The 25,105-nt window shown below is 44.7% G+C and overlaps 2 protein-coding genes across 2 annotated transcripts in view; one reads left to right on the top strand and one right to left on the bottom strand.

Moving 5' to 3' along the window:
- Window positions 1-25,105, bottom strand: part of RASA3 (RAS p21 protein activator 3) — a 140,990-nt gene that overhangs the window by 108,651 nt on the left and 7,234 nt on the right. The window lies entirely within an intron of this gene.
- On the top strand, window positions 5,846-10,041 carry CFAP97D2 (CFAP97 domain containing 2). Its single transcript, XM_068670051.1, has 3 exons — window positions 5,846-5,938; window positions 7,703-7,783; window positions 9,571-10,041. The coding sequence occupies exons 1-3, from the start codon at window positions 5,846-5,848 to the stop codon at window positions 9,685-9,687; spliced, it is 291 nt and encodes a 96-aa protein (XP_068526152.1). The 3' UTR covers window positions 9,688-10,041.

Raw genomic sequence — 25,105 nt, forward strand, 5'->3', positions numbered from 1 at the left:
GACAATATTAAATCAGAGTAATCTGATAATAATGCATTAAAATTGATTTTTTAGCCTTTTTGTCAAGACCTCTTAATAATAATATACTACCAAGATACTGGTCTTTAGAGAAGTGTGAATATATGGAACATAGGGGAATATAAGGTTTGACCTACAGCTACCTGGCTCCAGAAGAAAAGTAAAAAAAAAATAATAATAATAATTTAAAAAATCTGCTCCAGAAGTCCTAGAGCTGACTGGTTGGGAAAGTGCTGCAGTCCTTCCCCCACGCTTCAGGAACAGCAGCAATATAATGAACCCACGAAAGTAGGAAATTAAGAATCAGCCTGTGATTACGGGTGTCTCTACAGATTAGGAGTTTGCATCTGACTTAACCATGGAGGAATGAAGAAAGAGGAAAGAAATAGCCTGCATGATCAGTGTGGCAAAGAGAAATGCCTTGGCCATTACGCTAAATGAAAGAAGGAAAGGAAGAGGCTGATGACAGGGTTTTAATTAGCAAGGGAGTCAGCCACACTGACATGGGAAAACACGGATTTCACCAACATACGGAAGTGACAAAGTTTAATTGAAGGAGAAACATGGGAAATGGGGAAACTACCAGCTGTTACCGAGCTCTGTGCGTGCCATGCACACACATATGGGATTTATATGGGCATATATGGGATAAAAATAGACCTGCGCATCAGAAGCAGGGAAACTGGGCTTTGCGCTGCAGCTACTACATGTAAAGAAAGCAAAAATCTCCACGATGGTCCCTGGAAATGGGTGCTGAAAGACAAGCAGGTCTACCTGCTCTTCCTACTGCTCGCCTTTACAAAAAATCTCACATTTTGGCTGGTTGTTGCTGGAACACTGGGCCAGGAAGAGGCCAGAAAGGGGAAAGAAAATGGCTTTAATTACAGGAAAAAGGGACCAGTGAGAACTGGTTGTTACAATAGCTGAGACAATACAACTCGTTTTCATGATGTATGGTTTTTAATCACTTTTTTTTTTTTTTTTTTTATGAAAAAGAACACTTTGCTCTTCTAATTCTCGTTCATCACTTCTAAAAATCTGTCAGCCTGGTGTCCTTTTAAAAATTGTAACCATGTAAAAATCCAAGTCACTGCAGCTGGCCAGCACAGAACATTCAGGATCCTGATGAGGTTTACCAACACGAAATACCTCCGAGTTCAGCTGGTGGAGGCATTGTGTTCTGGCTCCTATCTGCTTTATTTGAGCCCATAAACTTTGCTTTCCTATTAGGGAACAAATCCTTGTCTTTTTCCATAAAAGATGATAATGTAATAAAATTGCATTAAAACCGTACAGGAAAACAACCAACCGAAAAACAGTGATTCTGCACAAAAATGAAATGTGGTGAATTTTACTGCAGTTGGGTACGGAGGCAGCCATTCTCATCTCTCCCACATCAGCTCCTCGTGCAACTCCTCTAAGCGAAAGCAGCAAATAATCTTGAGAAAAACAAAACAAAAAAACAAAACAAAAACTGAGCAGCAATGGGACTTCCTGTTTTTGTTTTTTGTTTTTTTTTAATAGTGCGTGCTGCTGTTTACGATAAATATGTAGTTATGCAAACAAGGACATAAATGCTCGCATTTCACAAGTCGCTGCATATTGGCAGCTGTAATCATCCCATCCATATCTCCTCTGTTTACATGTCATCGACTCATCTGCAGTCTTCTCTCTTCTTTATGAGGATTAGTTTGACAACACGGGACTTTATCCTCATTCTCCAGCTCCCAGGCAAAGCTCCAAGCTCCCTTAATTTAGCGTCACCGGCAGCATCTCTTCCAAGGGGGCTGTAAGGAGAGCTCTTAGCCCCATCCTATGGACCCCAGGGGGTTGTACAGCGCCTAGAGGGAAGCTATTGGGATTATACTGCCAGCATCTACCTAAAAACAGCCATAAAACAAACCCTCCTCTGCCCAGATATGCCCCAGTTTTGTGGTACAAGACACACGATGGATGCTGTGAAGTTTATACAGCCTGGGAAAAGCCCTGCCTAATTTACGCAGGGCCAGCGCCATGAGTAAGGCAGCTGTCCCACGGGCAGCCCTGAGCTTTTAACAGATCCTGTCATCCTCCATTCGGTCAAAAATCCCATTGAAGTCAACGCCGGGCGGGCTCTCCTGGGTGAATAGTTCCCATTCAGCTCCCCGGGATTACTCATGTGCGTGAGTAACTTCCAACAAGGGCAAGAGGAGCAAAATCCGGTCCTCGTTAGGGGCTGCTAAACCAAAACATACCTCACTCTGTCAGTAGGGCCGCCCGAGCAGGGAACCCCATCAGTTAGGTGTTGCCTAAAAAAGCCAACGCAGCACAATTTGGCACCTCGTTTCTAGCATGTGATCCTTTCCGAGCTAATTATCCAGGCCTGGCTGCGCAGAGGAGCTCTCTCCCATCGCAGGGCATGAGCAAAGATAATCTTTACACCACGCAACGCAATTAGCCAGATGGTTATGTGGAGGTTTTTGGAAGAGAAGCAGTTCCTCTGATCTGGGAGATAAGAAAAAAAAAAATCAAAGCTGAATTAAAAAAAAAAAAAAATCATGCCACGCTTGATTCCCAAGTATTTAATTACATATTATCACGGGTAACTACCAATCCACTCCAATTATGCAATCTCGTTTTATTGATGTTGGAAACACATTTGTAGCCACTATACAACGTGTATATTTAAGTCAATATCTGAGTAAACAGCCTGGAAAACCCATCATTTGTACCCAGATTCGGTTACTAGCACGATTATCATCTGCCACCTGCTGGAAATAGCTGTGATATCTCTCAGCTTAGGCCCCGAGACGCAAGGTCTGGTCATTCATCAAGCGCACACGGATGCCAAAGAGCAAAATACCCTCAGCAAAATACAGCCGGGAGCAGGTTCCTCTTGCACCCAGTGGGACAGGTTAAGTTGAACACGAGGTTGTGTGGCTGGCCCACAGCACCCTTACGGGGAACAAAACCTGCCTGTCCAAGACATCTGCTCTCACTCGAAAAAAAAATAAATAAAAAGAAAACAGAGAGGGTTTGGATCTGGATAAGGTATTTCTCCGAGCGCTTGCAGCTCGCTGCCTCCGTGCCAGTAAAACCAGAGCAAGGAGTCCAAGTAAGCCAGAGGGCAAAGCCAAAGGCAGCGCCGCAGGACTCGCCTGCCTCCCTGGCTCATGTGGAGAGGGCTGCCGAGGGTTCGTGTTCAGATAATGCTCACATTCAGGGGAACACAGTGCCTTTCCCTGGGTGTCTTTCAGTTATTTACAGGCCAAAGAAGGAGAATCAGAAAGGAAGACTGGGATACAAGTGATTTCTGAAGGGTATCCAGGTCTGTGGGATGGAGTGGAGAATGACAAAGAGAAGCACTCTCCCAGATAGTACTCGTGCCCAAGCACCTAATAACATTATAATTAATTCCTAATTTTCTCCACTGACTGGTTTTAACCCCCATAAAGCAGTCAGATGGTTGGAGTAGGAAGAAGGAGTATATAAGCAGTATCTAACAGCATTTAGCAAAAACTAAAACACGGAGCCACACATCAGCAAGGATTAACACTGACATCTGCCCCCGCCAGCCTCCCGTGGGATGGATGGATGGACAGAAAAGTGTGCTGGATCTTAGCAAACATCATCCAAAAGATTTAACATCGTGCATGTGTCTATCAATGTCCTATAAATATATAACTAAAACCCCCTTTAATTACAGCACTGTTTTTCCACTCCTCTTCCTCTCTTCCCACCCCCCTTTCCCTCCTCTCAATTTCTCAGACAATAAGTGGGAAACAAACTTTTTTTTTCTTTCCCCAGCCCCAAATTAATTCCTGCTCAAAGCTTCCACAAAGGGTCACACATAAAGGAAGCATCTGGCAAATATCTGCTTCATCTTGTAGAGATTGTAGGTCCAGTCCTACGGTTTGTGAAGGAGACTTCATGAGTCTGCTTTCAGTAAGCACTGAAACGCTGAAGAATCCCCTCAGGTTGGCTGAAGCTATGTTTAGACCATGACATTCGAGAGGGAGGTAGTGCATGGCTGATCCTTTCTTCCAGCATCATCCCCTGACAGAAAATGCCATATTCTGCTTTCCTTACCCCCAAACAAAACAAAAAACACCATCAACAAAAACAACCACCGAGAAAACCCCACCCAAAACCAAGTCTGAATGAACACGTACACGGTCCACAGCTCTTGAGGGCAGAGAGAGAGAGCAGGCAACCACCAAGGAAGCTTCAAGCCACCGCCCTGCTCTCACAAACTTTAATGCAGAAGCAGCAGGGAAACGATTTCCAGTGATTCCAGTTCCTCGGTGGGCCATGCTGCCATCAACATAAGGGGCTAAGTTTTCCTTAAATTTTTTTTAAGGGATTCATCAAAATCAGTCAAAAGAATCCCTTGATGGCTCTGCTCTTCGGATCTCTGCACAGCAGGTCTTTAGGGATGTAATATTTAAAAGACAGAGGCTGAGGCCCTGAAAACAAACGAGGGCCTAAATATTTCTACTTGCTCAAGGGTGAAATACAACGTTAGATTTTCTACGTGTTTGAGGAGATGCATTTCAACTCTTGACTATTATTTTACTGTATTTATTCTTCACGGCTTCCTGCTACTTCAACAACAAAATACCAAAAACCCCGGCAGCTGGAAGAACGCACTCTTCAACTCCTTCCATCATTCATCTGCAAATTAAGTGTTGGCTTTACAGATCAAAATTAGTACGTGTCAAAGCTCTAACGCCATCTCTGCTCCTGTTGTTTTAGCACCATTTCACACCGGCCTTAAGAAGAGTGTCCAACCTAGCCTCGCTACCAAAACCCCACATTTAATCAAGATAAGGATTCGAGAGAGCACTGGGCCTGACCGCAGCGATAGTTGCCCTGGATAGTGAGGAGATAGAAGTGTTGCTCATCCCCTGTACCCACACGAACTGCTGCGTGTAAGAGTGCCCGACACGAAGAGCCTTGTGCTAAAATACGCCGCCCATGGCCCATCCTGGTGCAGGCCAGTGTGAGTTTTGGTCCTGCCAGCCAAACCTCCACGACATCGGGTCAGCTTGGGAGGAGGCCAAGCTGAGCTGGAAGGAGCAGAAGCAGCTTTTCCAGGTCTGTGTCGGCCCAAGGAAACATCTTTGCCCCCTTGGCTCCCTGCTGAACACAACCAACAACGAGGGAAATTCAGGTGATAGCCAGTGGTCACCTCTGTAAATGACCGGCCTTGGCAAGTCGGCTTGAGCTTTCCACAACTCATTAGCGGTCAGACAGCACGTGGATAAAGGAGAAAAGGCCATTAGAAACCAGAAACATTTGCTGTGGCTTTTGCATGGCACATATTTATCGACGAAAATAATGTTTCACACAAGTCATTGCAGCACGAGGGATGACACCTCGCCCTGGGGTGTGCTCAGCGCCTTCCTGAGGCATGCCTTTCAATTAAAAGCTCGGGAAAGACAGCCCATTACACAGCCCTGCGCACGTGTACAGTGCTGTACGAAGCACTAGGAGCTGCTCACACCGCCGTCTTCCCCTAAACAAGGGGAGGAAGGGCTGGCGAGTGAGGTGTGCTCGATCAGCTGTGTGATGCACCGATCCAATACTCCTCGCAGCTCTCTGCTGTGATGTCCAGCCCCTGTTTGCTGTTCGCTAAATGCATTGTTGGAACAGCTACCACCAGCTATTCATTCTTGTTCTTCGCAGAAATGCCATGACAACTTCCACGTGACCGGCTGCAAACATACCACAAGTCTCCAGGGCTTTGCTTTAGGAAGGCTCGGCCTGATATTACTCACCCTTTTTTATTATTACTTTTTTTTTTTCCTCCAAAGCCCAGATTCAGTGATACTTTATTTCGTACAAGATGCATCGAGCCTACCAGCCAATTTTACCGTGTGGCAGCAAATATCTTCAGCTAAAATGGGACAAAGCAAAGTACGAAGAGCACAAGAAAAGGGTAGGTACAGCTGTTTGATACAGAGAGGAGACCTTCCCAAAATAATAAGTTTGCCCCAAAAAGCTCCAGCTCATCCCTATTCCTTCTTAGTACTGCTATTTATGGAAGCTAGTGATCAACACCAAGTTACAAGAGACACGTTTTGAGAACATCCTGCAAATATAGCTGCACTTTTTTTGTGTCCATCTAAAATTATCTGAATGACATTCACCAAATTCAGATGTAAAAATGATTAGATTTGGGCAGTCCTCTGCCTTGTAACGCAGGACTGCTCCCTTTCGAAAATCCCTAAGCCGTGAGTGCCATCGGTGATGATTCAACTGAATTGCTGCCTTAGGAAGATTGTATCGCAACGTAATTAGCTTTAATACGAAGAAATAGGACTTCATTATTTCCAGACCGGGTCTGTTTCATTAACTGGATAAAAATATCTTCCTTCCTTCCTTCCCTCCATTGTTCCCCTAATTTGACTCGCAGGTGGAAAAAAGTTAGAGATGAGGCAGGGACCTGAACTCGAGATATTTTTTCTAAGCAAACTGACATCGAAATCAATAATTCCACTTCCTTCTCCGTGAGATAGCCTCGGGAGGCCTGCTGGTCCATGAGCACGGCTGCTCGACTTCCCAGCTTTTGGGAACTGTGCCCGGGTCGAGCAGCGGCCAAGGAGCTCCTCAGCGCCCCGAGTTTCACCGAGCCGACATCTGGCACAAATTCGAGCTCGCCCTGGTGAATGCCAGCTGCTGGAGCCCCGGCACCTTTGTGCCAGGGTTTCTGAAGCCAGCAGGAAGCACCAGAGTGTTTTTCATGTGCTCAACAACAAATAATTTCAGCCGGAATCATTTTATTTTCTTAACGGAAGAAAAGGCTGGGGGAAAAACCAGAGTTATGTCTCCTCTCTGCAACATCCTGTGTAGAATTTAATGTAAAATAGCCCCACAACACCATGGAAGTGCCTCAACAGAGATTAGGGTGGTCTTAAAAAATACCTGCTTTCAGTTTTTACACTTGTGCCTGTCCTTACAGGAGAGAAGTCAATCATATCACTTTCCAGAAAATGAAATTACATTGGCATGAACGGCATGGAATGAATTTTGTTTCTCAAAGCACCTTTTGCTGTTCAAGTTTGAAACAAATTGCATATCCATACATGAATATCACAGCGTGCGTAGTTATCACGTGCTATTCCTCACGCTGCTGATTGCCACTGGCTGATACATCAGCTGGGTCAGGCTGGAGATTAATATTTTTATTGTGCCACTGGACTCCCAACTCCATTAAAATTAGATCCACAAACACTTTCAACACAAGAAGTCCTTTTCCAATATTGCTCGCTTCTTTCCATCAGCATCCCGAATTTGCATCCCCCTGGAAGACCCTGAACATCTCAGCATACCTGGGGCTTTCTTACTATTATTTTTATTTTATTTTTTTCTGCTGGATGCCTAGCAAAAACTTCTCCTAGACAGTCCTTATCGTAACATCACCACCAGTGTAACCTGACTGCATGTCTTTTTACGTTTCCCCAACACAAAGAGCGCTCTGCATCTCCCGCAGGCTTTCCAGCAGCTGCCTTTACCATTTTAATTTCCCCCTCCTCTCCTCCTGGGCAAGTCTGGCTTTGCTGATAGAATGAATCATGTGTTTAGTAGTGTTACTGCTGGCTAGCAGAACAGAACAAGACAATTAAAAGATTTCCTGTAATGATATGCGAGGGTATTTCCAACCAAAAAAAAAATATGGGTAAACATTCCTGTTCTGTTGCAGATCCAAGCGGCAAAACCCTCAGTGGATACGAGTGTCCCTGCAGCATGCAGCCACCTCCATCTGAAGTTCGGGAAGCTGAAGGTTTGTCCTGGATATTTCCCTGAGCACCAGCAGCCTTACCTTCACATCTCCTCTCAATGCAAACAAAGAGACCACCAGATGGTCTAAATTTCAGGGCCATTTTTTATCTCCTTGCAGTGACTGCTGCAACAGGACTATCGGGATCCATGGGTAGCACGCTCCCAGCTGTACTAAACACACATTATTTTGTCTTTGTGATTACTGATTTCATCAAACTGCTTCAGACTGACGAGTAGTAAAGCATTCGAGTACCCTTTTAAAAGATACTTTTGCACAATCATGAAAAAAAATCTCTTTTTCTTTCCTCATGTAACAGGAATAGCCCAATCATCACAATGCACGCAGAGCAAAGAACTGATTAATAGGATGTTAACACATTCAAAGCACAAGGAATAACAATGGGTAGCCTTGACTGGCAGTTATCCTTCACAAGCTTACTGCTCCCAAGAGGCAAATTTTTATTAAAAGATGAGAGTGGAAAATAAATTTGTTACCTAATTAACTAAGGAAATAACAACAATTAAAAAAAAATAATTAAAAAAAAAAATAATAATACATGCAGCTAAACCCTGTCCCAGGCTTAATTTACGACACGGTGCCCCGCAGGCAGCGGGAGCAGAGCCCACGTAAGGACTTCAGAATTAATTTCCTTAAAATAGTTTATCGTCTCACTGCGTGACATAATAATCCCCAGGCACCTTAAAATCTTTTCACTATCAAAACAATTCACTTCTTCCCCGTGCATAAAATCATACGCTATATTAGGGTGTGGATGCAATCGCTGTCGTTATATTTTTTTTCCTATTAACTGCAAAAATAACACTGACAAAGTTCCTCCGAAAGTGGAAAATTGCATGTGTACATAGTCACCAACAACAACAGCAGTCCCCATGTTAATAAAAAAAAAAAAAAAGGCAAAATAGAAAAATAAGAACCCACTGCTCCTAGGCATGTTCCTCAGGTCCTGCTACCTGGTAGTGAGACCTGATCTCTTTCTCATCCTGCTTCTTCCCAATGCGCTCTATAAAGAAGGAAAAAATCTTGTAGGGCTGCAACCTGCCAGTAAGCAGTTGTCTTCCTTAAATCGTTCTCCCCAAGGTAACTCAGAGCCTGATGGGATTACTTAATGCACCAATTTTAGGGACATTTACACTACTGTTTGGCAGTATACTACAGAACCTGGCCTGCTTTGGGTACAAACCCTAGCACATGAGGCAGACGCAGTACATCCAGCAGTAGTAACTTACAGTACCTTACAACTCTAACATCAGCCATTCGGAACTATCAGAGCAGGATGAGTGAGTTTATACAAGGCACACTCTGTGGCACCCAAAATCCAGTATGATAAAAAAAGGGAAAAGAGAAGAGTGAATTAGTATGCTCCAAAGGCCCGCTGAAGGTAACACAAAGACTCCCGTTGACTTCAGAGGAGTCTGATGAGTCCCGTTATGTTCCTGAACAGCACCCATCACAATCCTAGATCCTGGTGAGCATCTGTGAACACTGCTGTAGGCACAAATGATAATGATTACCAATATACATTGGCAAATAATTTTAGAAATTGTGCTTACACTGATGAAATGCATTTGGTGTGATCAGAGGGAAGTGCTTTAGGGCCAAATCCACAGTATTGCAAAGGGTCTTCTTTTCTCACTGGGTCACCAGCACAATGGTGAAAGAGAGGTTCTCTCAGTGCTAGCACAAATTAGGCGCACACAATACATCCCTGCTGTTTGCTATGGCCTTGTACTAACAGAAGCATTTCTTCATTCCTTCTGTACACAAAGGTGGAGGAAGATCAGCTTTCGGTCATCAGGAGAGACAACCCTTTGCTACGAGAGAAGGTGTCCTGCATCACAAGAACCAAAGGGCAGATCGACAACAAAAATAAGGCCAAAAGGTAACAGCAGCAGCACTATCTCTACTTAGCTATCAAGGTACCTTCCCACTGACGAGCATAGCTAAGGATAAGCTTCTCTGTGAGGACGTGGATTTTAAAAGGCAGCCCTAGGGTATAATCAACACTTCAGCATGCCACTTGCTTGCCCTGTCACACAAAATCCCATGCCAGGTCATTTTCCTCCTACCCTCCGTTGAGGAGAAGATGCCTTTAAATTAGTTTTTCAGTTTAACAACCGAGGGAATGCAAAGAAAAAAAAAGAAAAAAGAAAAAAAAATAAAAAAGAGAGTGAGAGAACGTTGCCCTACTTTAAGGGAACTAAATGAAGCAAACCTATTATGTCTCAGCAGAGCTGTTGTTGCTGCTAAGTGAGTCATTGCTGCTGACTTTGCCAGTTGTTCCTACAGACACCGCTGGAAAGAGGGAGATCCAAAGCTCAGAGATGAAATAAAAACAGAGCAAAAAAATAGGATTAAAATTTTAAAAGAATCATTGGAGCAGGAAGCAGAGAAATCAAGATCTAATTTACCGCTCAGAGGAGACTCAGCAAAATACACCTTGAAGACTTATCACTAGGGAGAACCAGCTTACGTATTTTGGATTCACAAGGCAATTCACACCCCTAACAGGATACAGTAAACTAGTCAACAGCAGGGACAGGCTCCTGAAGTGACGGAAAAATCCTCATGGTGCAACAGAGAATGGTTTATACGGCTTAGGTGGTGGTTGTTACCTCTTGTGATTCATTTACAGACTACTTTATGACATACTGGCTGCTCATCATGTCCTAAAGTGCCTCCAGATGGCAAAACGCAGCTCGTGTGCCAGTGACCTAGGTCGAACTCACTGCGCCTCATGGTCACGAATATCCTGACGTTTGCACAGTTCCTTGGAAAGGCAGAAATGATCTGAAATAGTTTGTCATGTCCACATCCTGCAAATCCACATCACATCTCACACAGCGCGCACTTGTCCCTAGTGACTAATACCCAGATCAGTGCAGGCATCAAGCATCAGTTAACTCCACTGCTGAAGGTATGACCCCCTAAGATATGGAAGGGGAAGAGCATCCTCCCCCTTTCCAGTCCCTCTCTCCCTCTCCTGACTCAAGTGGCAGACTCGCGTTGTTTTCTTTGGATCAACTCTGGTTTTCATCAGCCCTCTCCACCGCTAATTAAACTCGAGAAAGCAGCAGAAAGCCAGCCCAGCAAAAGCAAACAAACCTGGATAGCTTTTCTGCCACTTTCTGCAGAGACAAATGATGAATTCCAGGGCTGCCGCAAGGGAGAGGGGAAGACCACACAGCTGGCAGCAGCGGGGAGATGAGCAGGGAGCGAAGGGGAAAGAGCAAGCCGTTCCTTTTCTGGTGGCAGGAAGCTGCTATGAGATCAGCTCTGCTGCCTGGGAAATTACAGCCTAAGAAACCACAGCAGGCTTCCATGGAGGTTTGAGACAGCACGCTTATCTTGGTTATCTCTCCATTTCCCAACTCGGCTCATCAGGTTTGTAAACAAAATGCAGGCACAAACCAAAGCAACTGAAGCAGATCGTTAAGCATCTCGGACACCGGCCATGCCCTCCCCTAGGCTAAAGCAATTCCAAAACTGGAGGGCTGGCATTAATTCAAGGTACAAGGTTAAAACCAGCATTTTTCCTCCTGAAAAATGCACCAAAGCTCCACATAGGCAGGGCTCTGTCTGGAAGACCAAAATCCTGTCCTCTGGAGGAGGACGAAAGGATGGGGTTGTAAGGGTTGGTGAATGCAGCTCACGGAGGAGAAAGTCCCTGAAGGAGAGGTCGGACAGCTCGGGCCAATGCTCCTCTGACACAAGATGGGCAGATGTTTCGTATTCTGGCTTCCCAGGCGTGGGAACGTGAGCAACTGAGGAGAAGTTTGATTCTGTTTATGTGTTCTTCCCTTCTAGTTTAAACAGAGAAAAACGAAAGCAGGAGCAGCAGAGAGCGACCCAAGGGAACCCTGCCATCCTGGGTAGGGTTACCAAGCCTGAGCCTCGCTGCCGAGCTCGGAGGCGGCACGAGGACTGGCAATGAGCTGAAAAATACATGGCTAATGTGGTGAGACACCCCCGTGGGCAGTGTAAATCGCAGAGCCAAAAGGTAGCCCCCAGCTCCTCTTCTTTCCTTCCTGGTTATTTCTGGATGGGGAGTGTCCGCAGGGTGCGCCTTGCTGTGCTCTTGCTCAAGAGAGTTACTGCTGCACCACCAGCAGCCTCTCATTTACACGGCCCCTTTTATCAGACAAATCCCAGAGTGGTTTTCAGGCTTTATTAGGTGATCTTAAGTGCTGCAGTTTCTACAGTCAGACCGCCCACCGCAGAAAGACAGCTCGCAGAAATCAATGAATTAGCTCATTCATTCATTAAAGCAGTGGCTTAACAGCTCCCTGAGAGAAAAAGCCAAACAGCACAGCAACATTAATGGTAATAAATAAATTTTAAAAACAAATAACAATCATAATTAAAAAGAAAAAAAAAAGATTTATGTGGCAAGCTTTCCCAGAAAAAGAAAATTGATCGTCTTTTTAACTTTCCATGAATGCAGCTACATCACTTTTACTGAAGCTTCCCCAAAGTATTCAGTCTGAGGTGGAAAGCAAGTATAGGAAGCGTCAACCCAAACAGTTAAGACTTGGCAAAGAAATAAGCAACTAAAAGAGAGACTTCTATAATAGAAAATATTAGGCAGATATAATTACTATGGAGATATCATTACAAACCAAAGAATTACATTAAAAATAGTAATGTTGTAATGCCAGGTGTTCCAGAGTTAGAAAGTACCAGAATTATGGTTTTAAGAATTTTTTTCCAGGGATTTCTATTTTGGTCAGATTTTGGGTTTGGCACATCTTCATAAAAGCACAAATAAATTCTCATAGAGAAGCAAACACATCCTGCAACCTTCCCCACATCATCTGTTAAGTCTGTGCTCCATAATTAATAGGTAGTAGAAACACCCGTAAGAAGTAGTCCCTAGAAAACCCTTTTTCCAGTCCCCACTTCAGAAATGGTTGAGCTATTTTGAAGGATGTTTAAAAGATAAATAAGCAAGCCCGAGGGAGATACCTTCCACAGACTTCTTCAGATAGACAGAGGAAATCCAGTAAAGTGGTAGCCAAAAACAGGATCACTGGAAGTATTGGGCAAGATCTGCGATAAATTGTGTTCATTTAAAATTGTGTTAATTTAAAATTGTGATCTCTCTACGCTTTTACAGTCCGCCAGTCCAGGGTCAATCTTTAATAAATGACAATGACAAGTCATGCTTCTCCTCATCAGCCATTCTTCTCTCCCTCTGTTGCAATTGAAATTTTTTTCCTGGTCGTAGATATGCTACAATAGCAGGAGATAAAGAAAAAAATAGTAATATAATAACATTCTTTACTGAATAAATATGTTAACTGAACCATTTTGCCCACTGGCCTGCCCAATGGAAATTGCCCCGACTCGGATGGCTCAGGCAGCTCCGAAGAGCACGAGAAAGGCAGAATTCCCTTCCTTTGCTCTCGAAAAGGAGAACAGCAACATCACTAACAAAGGCTTGTCACCTGTAATTGCTAACTGAGCTCTGCTGCCAAGGGAATAATCCTGAAAACAAATCATGGAGGGTTATCATGTCAAAGCACTGTCAGGTTCCTTATTCCTGATTTTTCTCTTTTCTGGCAGAAGGAGCCATTTAAGAAGAAAACACCTAAGCAAGACAGAAAAGGAGAAAAGCAACTGAAAGAAGAAGGTGTGAAAAGTAAGATGAGGGAAAAAGAAAGACATCACGTCCACCACGAAAAGGGAAAAGATCAATGAGAGCAGGACACTGTTCCAGAAATAGCATTATTCCAGTAGTCTCCTGGGAAAGCAATTTAGGAAGTAGCAAAGGGCTCTTACTCATACTCCCTCTTGGCTTACTGTGGCATTTGGAAATGTTACTGTCCTCAGCCTCCTGCTTTGCCCTTGTTCTGGAAGTCCCTCCTTTCCTGGCACGGTGGACCAGCACAACAGGGGACTGCGAGTCCTTTTGGGGACCGCAACCCTTCGCGCCAGCGTACTTTGGGTTCTGTGCTTCAAGTAAAACTACTGCTCCTACACGGGTGATGACAGGACTTGTGAGGCCAGTAACTTTTCGACTATGCAGCTACCACAGCAAAAATTGCGAGCAGAAATCCAGCATGAGCTGGGGTGGCTGGGCAAAGCAGCTGGAGGAGCCACGCAGCTTAGGGTGCTGTGGTTTTAAGTAAGAGTGTAGCTGCTAAACACGCTGTGTTTTCAGTATAGTGGAAAAAAAAAAGCATAAAGCAAACAGGGGTTAAAGCCATTTCCTCTTATAATTACCAAAAACCTACTTTGCATATAGACAAGCTGACAAGAGAGGAGCCTTGCTGGGAAGAGGACCATCGCCGAGGAACCGTAGCGTAACTAATAAATTAATCTGCGTAAGATTAGGGCTTTTGTTTCGCCACGTGACGACTTTCATCTGAGTACCCGAAGGCTTCCCAGGGAAGACCCAGCTGGATGACAACAAATACTTCAGAGCGAGGGCTTTGAAACGTCCTCAGAGGCTCCCTGAAGCCCCTGAGCCTCTTCCTACGAGGGAGAGGACTCGGCAGAGCAGCACCCTCCCAGCACAGCCACAGACACCACTTCCTTCTTTCCTCACGATTTCATGCAATCTTTGTGTCAGTCACAGTAATTACATTCCCAGAGAGAAAACACTAAAAATACACAAGATTTGTTTCCAGCTTCCCTTTTAATGGGATTTAGCAGCTTGAAAGGAGAAGAAACAGCACCGCGTGACCCATCCGCTCCCAGCGTGCTACAAGCTACCCCTCTTAGACCATCACTGATTCACTGCTCAGGGGACAGAAACTTATGTTCTGGAACATAAATTCTGTGTTATTATTGTTATTTGTTTAATTCGTCAAAAGAAAACATGCATTAAAATCACAAACTGAGCTCAGCATAGACGTGTAAGGTGGCAGCAGTTCTCTCAGGAGAGGAACCGAATGAAACCAAGCAGGAAGGCATAAATACCAGCTCTCGCTTTATTTGAAGTAGGATTTCGGCTGTAATCATCCTGCAGGCTGCCAACTTTCTAAGCAGGCATCCCAGCGATAACTGTTTACCTCCTGGAACTTGGGAATGCTTTCTGTGATGTTTTCTCCTCTCTCATTTGTAATCCAGTTCAGCGAATAATGTCTGAGGCACTGGTGGTGGCAACTTATTTTGTGCAATTCTGAAATATAAAACTGTACCTTTGTCGTACTGAACCAATGGAAGAAATTGCAGCTCTGGAGCTAGTGAATGTGCCGTATAACTGGGGTCTCCACACGTCAGAAAATTCACAGCTTCCCACGGCAGGACCTGAAACACCATCACGCTACAGAGGAAAGCTTCATTTCACCCGAGTGCCTGCGCCAAAGGCCAGAGGGGATCCTTGTTTGACCTTGTTCCAGGTTGGGTTTCAGGGCACTCTGTAAGGGACAAGCTGTCCCTAACAAGTTATATGGGTTGAAACAGACCTGTGTGCTGAATTTCTGTTCCTTCTCTTCTTTAAAAGCTTCACGTTGGATGGTAATAACCTAAAATATTTGACTGAATGCTACTGCCTTGTAATTAAGCAGGTGTGTTACTGTCTTCAAATCCCTGGCTCCAAAGTTAAACATTTTGCTGCTGAAACACTGGTATGATTAGAAGCCAAATGCTTGAAACAAAGCAGAATTAAAGTACTATTAAGAAAAAATAATGTGTTGAGTTACCAGAAATGTTCATCTGAAGGCCAAATTCTGCTTCTGTTCTCAACTTGTGCAAATCCAGGCCAACAGCCTTGACTGCAGTTGGTATGGATCTAAAAACCTTCAATGAAGAAACCATGACAAAAGCAAAGCTTGTGGGTTTGGTTTTGTTTTTAAAAAGGAGGGGGGAATCGTTTTCCAGCGGGTTAATGAGCTGAAACAGGTCACTGGAGATGAATTTACGTTTAAGGCCCCAGCTGATGCAAGGCAGAAGTAACACCACAAACTCCTTCGCTGAAGTGGGAAATGGTTGCTCACCGCCTGGCAGCATTTAACACCAAAACAGCTCTCCGAAGGGTCAACAGGAACACATGGAGCATGGCAAAAACTGTCACCACTCAATAATCCGTGCTGGTTTCCATGGCAAAGGTATGACTATTGACACAAGCAGGGCTTGTCCAAGTTTAGGAATGAGTAATCTGCGATTCACCACCCCGCCCCCCTTTTAACTGGACAAACACCAAATATGAGGGTATTCATCACTGTTTCTTTAAATTTATCACAACGCAGAAATGGAACATTACTTAAATATTCCCAAATTATTGTTTTTTGTCAGTTTGGTTTTTTGAAAAATGGAGTTTTTATGATTTCAGGAGAAAACTATTCAGCCTGATTCCCAGGCCCTGGATTTAAGCAGGAATAACGAGCTGCATCCAAATTGCTGGTAGTTTAAAACAATTAATCAGGCTTTCCAAAAGTGTTGGGATTGTAATAGTGAATCGTAATACTGAAAACTGAATTGTTAACCTTTTTGTTAGCTTTGTGGTTACAGAACATGTAGCGCTCACGTTTTCCAGTTTGCTCTTATGAAGCTGAGAAATCTTCTCTTGAAGGGTTTTCATGTGATGGCCCAGCAGGAACTTGAAGAAAAACTTGGAAGGAAGAAAGGAAGAAAGAAAGGAAACACCACAAATGTTGTAATAAAACCGTAACATTGAGGATCTTTGTTCCTCCCTAGCACTCAGGTTTGACTCTTACTGCTAACCTCACTGAAGTCAGCTTAATTGTCCTATGTTTCAAACTCTCCACCACCGAGATGAGGAAATCCAGCTTTCAGGGCTGCTGTCACGTTAAGCTGAGGGTCACACCTGCACCCGACTCCACGCTCTCCATCCACACACGCTTCTTGAGGGTCCATTTGCATTTCAGCACAAGCCTGCTAGTTTGCAAGGAGCTCTGGTAGAAGAAGAATTCAAACTCTGCTCTTAAATATAAAAGAAGTTCAGCTGGCCCCAGCCACTTGATTCTGCAAGCTCAAGCACGTTTACTTAAGTCTGCAGACAGACAACCATGGAGTTCAAGGCCGAGGTTCACAAGTCAGTGAGTTGGGTGCTCAAAATCCCAATTGTGGATGCCACTTCCTTGCCAGCCAGAGGTCCAATTATTCATTTGCTTTTCCTACAGAAGAAAAGCCCGTGTCTGAGCAAACATACGAACCACAATGTGGGGAAGCACTCGGGTTTGCTGGGCTGCAGGAAGACACTACGTAATTTGTTGTCCTGCAGCAGTCACAGCTCTCCAATTTACAAGCTCACTTCTGCGAGGACTTTGCAAACAGCACCTATAAAACCATCCTCATTTTATTCCCGCTGCAGCATCTTTCCCACAGGCAGAGGAGGCTGGGCCAGGTTAACGGGGTGGCACACAGCTAAGCAATAGGCAGGACCCGGGGTGTCTCAGGAGCAGACGATGCAGCACGTGGTGCCAGTGCAAACTTCTGCCTGACCTCCCCTACGGGGTCAAGAGGTAGGGAACCAGCTAATGGGGGAAGAGAGCGGGCATCAGGAGAAAGAATGCCCCCGGGATGGGAAGGAAGGAAGATGGAGGAGTTGTAATTGCTCTGCTACTGTGTCAGAGGGGCTGGCAAGGAAAAACCTCCCTGCCTGCCGTTGTTCCAGCCCTCGTGCATCACTTCTAGCTGGAGCAGCCAAAGAAAAGTTAAATGAGGAAGGAAAGCTGGGATGGAACGTCCTGCTCACCTCCACATCCGGCGTCATCCTCTGTTTCCTCACCAGCCAAATATAACCCAGATTTGTTTCACTGCGGTATTTTCCCTTGAATCAGCAGATTCTTTATTTTTTAATTAAGGCAAATCAGGCCACATCTGTAGGAAAACATGGAAGCTCGAGAGCAAGGGTTACGGCCACTATATATGTACGTGGAGGTGATGTGTTATATTACCTACCTGAAAACAGGGGGGAATATTACCAAAACCCATAAGGAAGTAGCCATTTGATTACAAAGATATATATTTAAATGATGCTGACATTTTTCTTTCAACCCGAGAAGTCTGGGATTTATATATATTAATAAAGAAAGAAAAACCTCCTTCAGTGAAAACAGAGTTGGAAGCTGTGAAGTGAATCACAGCTACCTCTCTGAAGCGTTTTCTTGTAACTTTTGAGCCCTTCAGGAATCTGATAAAAAGAACCCAAAAACAAAGGAGAAAGTTTTTTTGCTCTTCCTTATCCCTTTCTTTGACGCCTACAAGCAGCATAAAATTAATCTTGCATTCTGCACCGGCCAGCAGATTTTGAGCCGCATTTCGATTTTCAAAACTCGGTTTCCTTCATGAATTAAATATGGCACCTAGGAACACAATCACCGCAGCCAGGCTGGGACTCTAGTTCCAATAATACATTGATTAAACTGTGCCCCCGAGAGTCTCAGCTTTCCATACGACAAAGATGGCTTTGATTATCCCACGGCTGCATTATCTAGGTATTAGGGTGTAAGCGCAGCGGCGTGATTTGGCAGGCGTTTGGAACCGTGCCTGTCATATACAATCTATACACATATGCACAAATTAAAGCCCATTGAGCTGGATTCCCTGGTGCCTTCCTGGAGCTCAGCTGGCATAGCTGCACTGAAAATTGGTCCCATTATCGGGAGACAGACAATCACTCCTGGCCTCCGCCTCCCCCTCCCCTGGAGCTGGCTGCCCTCCGTGGCTCTGCGTGCTGCATCCTTTGTGCTCTGCCAGGGCTTTGTCGCGGGGGCTGTGGCCTTTGATTTGATCCCAGAGCTTTGCTATCACCGTCAGGAACAGAAACTGGGCTTTGCTCAACGGCACGTCACTGGTAATCACTGGAATTTCATCTCCCCACCTCTGCCAGGCTTCTCGTGCCACGGAAGCAGGCAAAGCAGTGTTGGCTGAGCTCCTGAGAGAACAGTCTGCACAGCACAAGCTTCCTATCGCTTCTGGACTCCTTAACTTGAAGCTTATCAAAAAAAATAGAATATATATGAGCTGGTTACAGTGCAAAAAAAGCAGGGTGTTAACCAGGCATTCCCACAAAGGATGGAAACTGAGTTTGGGGGCAGCTGCTGGGGACATCTGCAGAGCAAACTGCAAGCAGCTGCAGCTTGGACACCCTTACATAAACACCTACGAAAACCCACTATGAAAGGCAAGCAAAAAGGGTATAACCCTCAGGAAATACTGGTTACCCACTAGTTAGAGTGCCTGCAGCTTTGCTAATGTATGGCTTTTGCAACTGTTCAAACTCCTTTTTGCTAAGCGTGTTCATGCAGTCTTGAAAGCAAGCTTCCTGCATCAAGTTAAACTTCAAATTATTTCATCTTTGCTGCTGTTTTAACCTGAGTTAGTTAACTTTGGCCAACTGATTGAAGCTAAAACTCAGATTTTTTTATGGTGTTTTGCAGCGTTGTTACATCCTATATAGCACTCCTGGAAGACAGGAGCAGCCATTAGCTAGAGAATCTCATTATCACAGCTCCATCCTAAGCTAGACAAAGCATGGCTGACAGATCAATCTAACAAGGTGAGAAGATGCACAGGTTGGCAGACAATAACCATCCAGCCCATGTAACGTTCAAACTCACTGCTAGTGGGTTCAGCTCCCTGTCCATCTGATTATGCTGGAACATCAGCCAAAAAAGCCTTACCTCAGCTGTGAAAAAAACAAAGCAGTATTTGCAAGCCCTTGAAGATGCCAGCTAAAAAACCTATAAAACATAGACTGCATTATAATGCTGATCAGGAAAACCTGTGGAAGTTTGTAAATTTTCCAGTGTGGGTTTAAAAAAAAAAAAAAAAGATTCATACCCACCTTTGCTAACTTCAGACAAACAAAATTCCAGCAAATGGGTGCAAGTGCACAGAGCCAGCCCAGACTTGAACCAAGATTGATTTCAAGTATGTTACAGATCCAAGCTGAGTGCTTTGCACAACCCATTTCAGGCTCTGCTTTTGTGAGCTGAAGGCAAGAGCCCATTTCCTCTATGCCGAGTGCAACTAGTAACAGCTGTAAAATGGTGCTGGCTGCCTGACAGGGCATAATACTCTTATCCTCTGACCTTTCTGAGGAAAGGAACAAGGCTGGCATGGATGCACACTTGCACATTTTTTCCATCATGTAAAGTATTATCCCGATGCAACTAATTATTACACTGTAAACACAATTTTAGTTTGATGCTCATCATGACAAACACCTCCTGCTGTGTTCAGAAATACACACACTCTTTAAAAAATCCTGCTTGTAACCGGGTCTTCTTATAAGAAGTTTTAATTTCTATGCTGTTTCCTCCAATATTAGAGACAGACATTACAGTTAGACACATTTGGTCTGCGTGTTCTGTGCAACAAACACTCTCACCACAACATACTCAGGCTACGTGCCAAGCCCACGTGGAAGCTAAGGGAGAAAAGAACCTGGAAATTTAAAATGAGGTGCCCAAATAAAATGCACTGATCTCAAAGCATCCTGTACTATCAGACTGAAAGCAAAACCAAACCTTCTTTTTGTTAGCTAGCTAAATAAATAAGGTTCTGCATCTTAATTAGATAAACTCAATTTAAGATCTTTGCCTCCATTTTAAAAACATCGTTCACCTGACCACACTTGTAACGACAAGAAGCTCAAGTCACTAAAAGAGAGGAGACTAATTGCATTAGGTTAAAGCACGCAAAGGACTTGACTTTACATGCCCTTCCCATACAACACATACTCCCCCAGACTGCAGGATCAGGACCTTGAAGGGGAAGAGGCAGTCTCAGGGGGATCCGGGACCTTCACAGCTCTTTCACTTCTTTTCTTCATGCTCCAGGAGCTAGGTTGCCATCTGGCACGGACTCGCAGCAGCTGCAGAAAATAAACTTGAGCAAACATATGGGGACAGGTGTGACTAACAATTAAATAGGGGGGAAGTACTGCATTACAATTTATCTAACAAAAGTTCCTGGGAAGTTTGCACCTCCAAGTGCAGGTCGTGTCCCACCTTTCAGCTCTAGTACTCATTCTTCAACCTTAGTGTCTGGAGAAGGCTTCATTCGAATCATTGCTCCAGAGAATATTTTGGGTTAAACTTTTAAGATGAACTTTTTTTCCCTTATACCATGCATGGTCTTATCAAAATAAAAGTATATATAACATACCTCCAACTCAAAAAGCCCTTTCAATGATCATAAAATGCTTTGGATTTTTCTAGTTTACCTCAATTTCAAAGCCACCCTTCCTCCTCTCAAATAAGCATTCTGCTTAACTTGAAATATAATTTGGCTCAATTATACAACGGGAGAAATATTTCTATCTGCACCAAGGAAAGCCATAAACAGTCCACAGGTCAGAAAACATATTTAAATGTCCCTAGAAAGGCTGGGAGGTTACTAAGTATGGTCATCTGGTCTACAAAAGGACAAATCACTACAACTTCGTGTATCTCTTGAAACACATATTGAGCAAACCTCATCAATAAGAAGTTTTCTCTTTACACAACAGCAGACTGCTCTTCCCAGGTTCCAGATGAGGAAATTTTACCCCGTGGAAGTGAAACGCATACCTCTTTTAAAGCCCTGCTACTTGTGAGTTGCTTGCATAAAGCGACCCTGTTAATTTCATTGTGGCAAACAAGTGAGGCTCTAGGAAGTGGTTTTCAAATCCTCAGCTTCTGCAAACAAAGCTAAACAATTCAGTTTATCTGGGTCCATGAGGACGGAAAGCCCGGATGCCACATGAGCTCATTCAGAAGGCTCTATGGGGCTGCTTCGATTCTAGAGACAAACAAGAAGGTAAAGATGTCCCCTCCACGTGGCTTTATGTTTAGACAAGCCTACAAAATCTATTCCTTCTACCTACTCCCCTGCTCTTGTGATGGTTAAACTACCAAAACTGCACACATGCAGCGACCAATATCTGTGGCTTTTGCACAGAGCAACCCCCTTCTATGCACACAAAGAGACCACGACCCCAGGCACATCAGCCCTGGGTGTCTGAGTAATTTAAGCCACCTGAGGAAAATGCTGCCAGCGGTGCTGTGGGTCAGGTTCTCCTTAAAACAATGAGCACGAGAAAATGAGGCACTTCTGAGCAGGACGTCCTGCCTCCAAGATCTTTGGCCAAGTTGTGACAATCCCAATGCAGGAAAGAGGAATCTATCGTTTGGTTCGATGACCCACGTAAAGCTCAGTGAGATCCCTTGTTTTCAGCCTCGGTCATTTCCTATCATCAGCTGCCAGGCAGGAGGAGTGGGAACGGAAGAAGAGCGTGCAGGAACTGGCTCTATGGCAACTGGAGCTTTCCTCCTCCAGGGGAATTCCTTACTGGCCATTTGCAAGCACAATCCAATCCCCTGCACCAACTGGAAAATGAAATCTGATGAACGAGAGAAAGCTGGTGATGAGAGACAGCACCTGGGACCTCTCTGCAAGCTGCTCCTCAGCTGCACGGGCCCGGCCTGCAGCCATACCCTACCGGATCTGTAAGATCTCCACGTGGGTTTTGATCAAGGTCCAGATAGAAGTGGAAATTTGCATGCACCACGAGATAGCTGAACGAAGTCTGATCAAGGAGTCAACAGGTGCTGGCCCTGCCAGACCCAACGGGTGGCAGAAGGCATACCGAAGGTGAGTCAGCTGGCTAGGATCCTAAAGCAGACAACAGGAACGTGCTTCCAAGGCTAGCACGACCAAGCCAGCAGCTAGAAAAAAAAAAAAAGTACCTCTGGAGACTCGTGCCAAACCAACAGAAATGCCACTTACGTTCTTACTGCGAGCATCCAAATAACCGATCACATTTCATCACGAAGAAACACGCTGTTATTGCCCGAGGCCAGTGCAGGACCTACTAGGGAACCAAATGGGAACAAACGAGATATTAAGTCTGAACTTGATGAGCAGCATTCCAGTTCCTGCCATGTTTTTTGGTGAGGCGTGTTTTCGGAAGGCAGATTATTCTGTGAAATCTCTTACTTTTTTTTGGTAAAATTTATTTAACTGTAGCACAGTGCAAGCCAAAAGATCAGGAGGGGAATTACACCCCTGGCTTTTGAAGGACAGGTGAAGCAGTCTAGATTAATAGACAGAAACACATCCAGGGTCTCTTCGACTTCCCTGAATTTATTTTGGTAGAAAGGGATGAGCAGGTACAAACGCTCATGTGCACACCTTCTTGCAAGCACTGGGAGCCAGGATAGATTGAGAAATGCCAGGGGAAGAAATGAAACGAGGCAATTTCAACAGCATGTTAACATAAGGCTCTCGAGCCTTGCTTTGAAAGATTGTGTTGTATACAGCATGGTACTCACTCTTAGCCCAGGTGAAATGTCATTGTGGTAGAAGCTGTTGTGTTATTAATACAAACAGTGAAGAATGCAACCATTTTCTTCACCAGCTCATAGACAGAATCAGATAAAACAACCTAAATCACTCCTCCAGAAAAGGCAGTCGGTCATCGTAGCTACAGTAACGTTACTCCTCTGTTTTCTAAAACCAGAGAAAAAATATCCTCGGGTTCTCAGAGCACTGTGAATTAAATTGCTAAGGGATTACAGACTACCAGCATTTCTAGGATTCATTACACATCCCCCAGTTCTCTCTAGAAGGTCCCTGGGCAGCTCCTCCATCTCCTTCCTGTCTATGTTGAGGGCTCAGTGTATTTCTCCCTCCTCGTCATTTCTCCCTCGTTATTTCCTTCAACAGTATTGCTTCTTTCCTGTCTGAAAATAAGTTACTCACAGGGTTACCATGTAAAAGTTTGAGGGCAGAAGAGTTAAGGATCTTACAAGCTGTCCTTCAAAGCTATTTTTTTTTCTATAGACATCTGCGGAAGTGCTCGAAGCAGTGATTGCCTCTCGTTCCCAGTCTCTAATGCCCACACCATTACAGTTGTGCCCTCCGACGCCTAAAATATTCCCTAAAATATTTGCATTGATTGGACACAGCTTTTAAAAACGAACATATCCAAGCTGGCAGACAGATATTAGCTGTGAGGCCTCACAGCCTTGACCAGCAAACAAAACAGAGGCATCGGAGCAAAGCCTTGCTGTAAATGGCATGCCACAGGTTCAGCGCTCCTCACAGCAACAAAAACCACAGGTTGCAGACACTTTGGGGCCGGGCTCCATTTTTTTTCCCTGCTCATGTCACTTTCAGTTCAAAAATTTCTCGAATCAGAAAAGCCAGTTAGCTGGTCACCTGCTGACAGCTGCGAAACGCCAGGACCACCTGAAGCTTCCCAGCCCAGCATTTATACCCAGGGCTATTCTTTCATCCTCCTCGGTGCTGAACAGGAACAGAAGAGACACGAGGAAAACATTAGTGAGGAGCCACTTGTGCAGCAAGCACAGGCTCTTGTGCTTTGCAAGCAGACCTTGTCAAGGCTCCTGAGTGAAAATCAGCCACCTGACCTCCATCTCAAGCCATCTCAGCAGCTCGCCTCCTCCAGACCAGCGGCCCTGGAGCAGGGGAGAGGTGGTTACAGCACAAAGCAGCCTCCTACAAGGTCTCTCCCCTCCCTCCCTACAACACACAGGCAAAAAGGGCCCACGACGACAGAGATGCTTTCGAGGGTTGCAGCCCTCCCCTGCAGCACATCTTGATGGTACAGCACGATGTTACTGAGGAAAGACATACGACCCAACGAGGTGTGCCCTCGCGGTGCAAGCCAGTGCCTGCAGCTTCCCACACTTGAACAAGATGAAAATAATAAAGGCTATAGAGAGCTTTCTAATCTCCCATGCAGCTCTGGAGAAAGGCTTGAAGCTGATGCAACTCCCTTCTCTCGTTAGGCTAAAAAAACTGAGATTATTTTCTAAAATATTTGTGAAGAATTCATTAATCACTGATAGAAAGTAAAATACCCAGGGAGAGGGGCTGTGCCTGCCAGGAGCTGATAGTACCAGTCCTGCAGGACACCCTCAGCCCCTGCTGAGCGATGGGACTCGGTGACACTCCAGGTCAGGTGTGGAGCAGGGTGCTTGGTCCCATGGATCCAGATGGGGACCGGCTGTTTCTCTCAGTTTGCTCGTCACAAAAGGGCTGGAACTGTTTGTAAGATCATTGAACGCAGTGACAGGCTGCAACGAGAAGTTATGCCTTTGTAAAGGCGGCTCACAAATCAGAAGACGGATCTTTTCTTTTTTCCTAGCTGAATCTTGGTTTCTATTTGTTTATCTTCCTTCAGATGAATTTAAAAAGACAGAAATAAAATACTCTTGAAAGCGCCGATATATCAATGTGAGAGGCACACAGGTTCTGTTTGCAAATCACCCGCCCCAAGGCTCATTAACTTGGGTCTAACAGTGGCCCCTAGTGTTGGTCGGCAGCACTGCTTTCTGTTGCAGGATTCCTTTAGAGTTTATCAAAAATAAAAATAATGAT

This window comes from Anas acuta, chromosome 1, assembly GCF_963932015.1.
Source record: "Anas acuta chromosome 1, bAnaAcu1.1, whole genome shotgun sequence".
Lineage (NCBI taxonomy): Eukaryota > Metazoa > Chordata > Aves > Anseriformes > Anatidae > Anas > Anas acuta.